The sequence below is a fragment of the Branchiostoma belcheri genome, unplaced genomic scaffold (genome assembly GCF_001625305.1).
Source record: "Branchiostoma belcheri isolate BF01 breed outbred unplaced genomic scaffold, Haploidv18h27 scaffold33, whole genome shotgun sequence".
Taxonomy (NCBI): Eukaryota; Metazoa; Chordata; class Leptocardii; order Amphioxiformes; family Branchiostomatidae; genus Branchiostoma; species Branchiostoma belcheri.
The window spans coordinates 374,904-379,618 of NW_017803943.1; the positions used below are offsets into that span (position 1 = coordinate 374,904).

The following is a 4,715-nucleotide window of genomic DNA, read 5'->3' on the forward strand; positions in this document are numbered from 1 at the left end:
TTTGATAAACTAATTGTTGGATCACTAGAGATCACCAAAGAAGATGAAATGAGGGAGAGAGGGAGAGAAAAAGAAGGGGCAAAAAGTACATAAGGGGAGAATAAAGGGAGATGTTTACTTGTTTTCTCTCCCTTCCACTTTGTGGTAAATTCAACAGTAAACATTTAGCATCAAGTACTAGTAGCAATACAGAAAATAATGATCAGAAGCATCTTTTCAGCAACTCTCTAAACAAAGCAGTTTACTTACGATTCTTGTATTTTACAGCTCTGACCGTGGCCATCACAGACTTGTCTCAGGAGAAGTTCCCAGAGTTCTCCAGATACGTTGTCTTGTACATACTGCAGGTGAGAAAAGAAAAAAAACATGTATGATGTGTTCTGTATAAGAAAGTTCTTTATTGAGCAATTAGTGGTTTTTTACATCGGTGAAGGTTAGACGGATATGATTTTAGAAATGGTCACACGTTTCAGGTAGCATCCACTACCTTTTGTTAGTGGGTTTTTACATCCAATGTTTTAGTGACAGTCACCAGAACATCTGTACATCTGTCTTCATGTTTGGAATGGAAGAAGAAGAGGAAGAAACTGAGCAAAAACAATATGCTTACCGATCATGCTGTGTTGTGTCCATGCAATTAGAGGGTTTTTACATCGGTGAAGGTTAGACATCCAGGTATTAATATTTTAAGATACGCCAAAACACAGCAACTGGATATGATTTTAGAAAAACAATATGCTTACCGATCATGCCGCGTTGTGTCCATGCAGGGTGTGACAGCTCCAGCGCAGGGCTTCCTCAACAGCCTGGTGTACGGCTGGACACGGAGCGGCTTCCGGGAGGCCATGAGGGACAACATCGCCGCCACGTCTACCTCTCCACAGACTCCCCTTCTACTGGCTCGGTCCAACGTAGGTGTTGTTTTCATGACGTATTTGGTGTTGGGTTGTGTGTGTGTGTGTGTGTGTGTGTGTGTGTGTGTGTGTGTGTGTGTGTGCGTGCGTGCGTGCGTGCGTGCGTGCGTGTGTGCGTGCGTGTGTGCGTGTCCACAATACCACATTACCACATATCCTCAGTACTGCTTTTTCTGTTGTTGTGGTATGTGGGGGTTATTTTATGACGTCTGCCATGCCTTTCGTTGATTTCTCATACTGTCATGAAAGTTTATCTGTGTTGGCAGTTACATGTTTAAAGTTAAAACATTAGATCCAGCACAGTAAAAAAGTTCTCTAACCTAGAGTTTTTGACCAGACGTCACTCTGGTCTTCCTCAATAGACTGACCCAGTGAGGCCTGTTACTTTGAGCACGTTGGCAGAACGTACTGCACCTGCACGAAACTCATAATATATTGTGCATAGCACTTTGGCTGAGCATCTCATGTAAGGTCATACGTGCACATATAAAGTTAACACTCCGTCTGTATTTTCCAAAATGTTATGTCTTGAATATATAACTGCAACAGGCAAAATTCTAATGCAACGTTGACCAAAAATCCAACCAAAACTGTGAAAAATGGTGGTTTTGCGCAGGCACAGTACGTTCTGCCGACATGCTGTCACTTGGCTTCTTCAAAGTGTGACGTCAACACTGATTTCTGGTTTGTTTCTCATCGCAGGTGATCCACTACGGCTCAAGCGGCCGCAGCAGCCCCACCACCCCTCCCCCCGGTGTGCTCTCCTTCCGAACCAGCTTCAACGAGACCCACCCTCCCGGCCGACCGGCCCGACAGACACTAATAAAACAGTCCGTGTAAACACAAGTCATGTTAAACACAAGTCATGTTAAACACAAGTCACGTTAAACATGCATCGGTTAAGGTTAGGCATCCAAGGTATTAATAAGATAAAATTAAGCAATCATTCAAGCAAAAGCAGTTATTACGGCAACTTGATGCCCAAAAGGAATTATATTCAAGCAACTTGATATGATGATTTTAGAAATGGTCAGATGTTTCAGGTAGTATCCACTACCTTTCGTCAGTGATACTAAGAGACTGCAGGAGAAATGCAGGTTTATATACAAGTACAAACTAAAACAATGTTAAACATGCCCTAGAGTGTGGAAAAACAAGTTCAAAATGCTCTTCATTGAAGAGCTAGTCTTCCACTGGTCATAACAGAGAAGACAAACGCTATGTACAGTATTTACAGTGGACACAGTATTTCACTTTTTGCCGGCCCCTTAAATAACTTTCCCAAATTGATTTTTTTGGTCCCCTAAATGGTTATAATATTGGGCGGTTTTGTCTGTAATTGCCATAAAATGTAACATTTGTACATTCTGGTTGTGTATGATATTATTCACATTTTTATTGTATATATTTGACGAAAAAACTTAAGGGGTTTTTCAAATTTTCATATTGCCACTGGCTGTAATGGTTTGCACAAGTTTTGCACAATTATATGTAATGTATATGGTGGTGGAAAGTGCTTCTTAATTTATTAACTACTAACGAAAAGATTTGTTGTATAAATTGAAGGATTTATCTAAATCAGATACACAATTATAAGTTTATAAATGTAGTAATATTGTAGGAAGTGAATTCAGATTTATTTATTTGGGAGCAAGGGTGGCGAGTCCTCAACCTACCTAAAATAGTGGCTAAGATTTTCCTAATTTTTTAAAATTTTTGATGTACTTATTTCCAAGACAGTATTTTGTTTGTTTGCTTTTCATAACCGGTAAACCGCCTTTAGGCGTAACGCACCAGTTCTGTACAGTAAGTACAAGCTATTTAAGACCGGACTGTAAGGTTTGAACCACTCACTCCGGGAAGGACCCCTATTCTTTTTTTGAAAGGTGCGGTGGGTCCTTTAACGTGTTTGGGGACCTCCATCTAACGTCTTATTAAAAAAAATCCCTAACCAAAAGTTGGTACTGAAAAACTGTTTAGAAATCATTGCTATTATTTCGTTTGTAATTCATATCAATGCAGCAAATAAAAGTCCACAATTAACATCTACATTGTTATTTGTATATAAGTACATTAAACCGGTAGACATGAGAAATACCTGCACAGCTCCAGTTCTTCCTGCACTATACCGCATAATAATATGCAGGTGATATTTCAAGCCTTGTACATGTATAACTGTAAGTTGGTTTGTTATATATTCGGCAAGATGTATGCGCACAATTCTTTCACATGTATTTCTGTATGGTATATGTCTGTTCATTTTTTGTTCTGAGTTGCAGTATATATTAAAACCCTTGTCCTGCTGTGCGCAACATATGTCGCGCGGCACATACAGTACCATCTATGTAACACTCTGCATAGGTACGGTTTGGGGATATTTCTCGTGCAACGCATCACACCGCAGCGAAACGCAACGAATGCGGAAGTAACTATGCCACTGCAGGGCAAAAAAAATTGGGGGTCTATGATCTAATTAAGACATGAAAATATTGAAAAATATTGTGCCAGGAATGCCAGCAGGACAAGGGTTAAGAAAAGTGTCATAGCCGTAATCGTTGATATATTAACCTTTTTACTGCTTCCTAAAGCCATAACCAATAGAAATTTGGTGGCAAAGTCTACTTCAGCAGGGGGAGGTTAAGTATAGAATGAACCTGTTTATATATACAAGTTAAATTGTCTGTTCATTTGTTTGACTGAATATTATTAAATTGATTGATTGAAATCTTACAAAAAGCTGTGTTAAAACACAGAATGTCCTGTAAAATTTATGAAGCCTATTCAGTTTTCGAATGGAATTACGTAATGCTATAAGGGATGACTGTCACCTCATTAGCATAATTGCTAATAAAATATGACAGATGTGAAATTTGCTGTGTTGTTTTTTCAGTGGTGTTCAGTGTATGTTTGTGTTTGTGTTTGAGAGTGAGTCTCTGTATACGTGTGTCTGTCTCGGTGTCGGTGTTGGTATCGGTACATGTACATTTGTATGTGGGTGTGGGTGTGTCTGTGTATGTGAACGTGTCTTTGTATTTGTGTGATTGTTTGCGCATACGTGTATATGTGTGTATGTATGTGTGTGTGCAGGTGAGTGTGTGTATGTGTGTATACTAGTATAGGCATGTTTCTGTGTATTTGTGTTTTGTTTTTTTGTGTATTTGAGTGGAGCAAAGTTGTGGATGCCGATGTAAGGAGTAGTGCACTACTGTATAAACAAAAAATGATAAACAATCACTTTAACTCTTAAAGTTAAAGTGATTGTTCATCTTAAAAATATTAAAGTTGTTTCACTCAATTATTGTCTATATTTGAATGTGTTATCGATATTTTATACTTACGTCATTATCGGATATACTTCTTTTAACACTTAATCTTTTAACGCTAAAATGTTACAATTGTTAATGTGAATGTACATGTAATTTACAACACAATTCAGGCTGTTTCAGCCTGCAATGTCGTTTTGATGAATAAAGTGTAAATTGTAAAGTACTGTGTAAATTGTAAACTCTGAGAGCATGATAGTATAACATAAAAAAACTTCCATTTTTCTTCTTTCTTTTAAGGGCATCCAGTGCAGTTTTTAGGGCTTGGAAACCCTATTTTTGTAAGCCAATATTCCAGTAATGTATCCACATAGTGAGTTGAAACCACACTATCCAATGTACATGTATATTGACCCTCAGGAAGCAAAAATTCTGTCGGAAAATGGTTACTGGAAGGGCCCTTGGCTGATTTTTAGGGTACCACCCATAAAATATAGGACTCATCTTGAGGCTGTAGTTTTAAAAGCCCAAAGTATGA

At 38.4% G+C, this 4,715-nt stretch overlaps 1 protein-coding gene across 4 annotated transcripts in view; it reads left to right on the forward strand.

The window, feature by feature from the left end:
* LOC109475296 (transmembrane protein 116-like) overlaps positions 1-3,154 on the forward strand; it is a 37,783-nt gene extending 34,629 nt beyond the window's left edge. For all 4 annotated transcript variants that reach the window (XM_019775907.1, XM_019775908.1, XM_019775905.1 and 1 more), the window contains exons 12-14: positions 268-347; positions 771-911; positions 1,617-3,154. In XM_019775907.1, coding sequence (XP_019631466.1) covers positions 268-347; positions 771-911; positions 1,617-1,754 — 359 coding nt within the window. In that variant the 3' untranslated portion in view covers positions 1,755-3,154. The remainder of the gene's footprint in view (positions 1-267; positions 348-770; positions 912-1,616) is intronic.
* Positions 3,155-4,715: the final 1,561 nt, after the last annotated feature.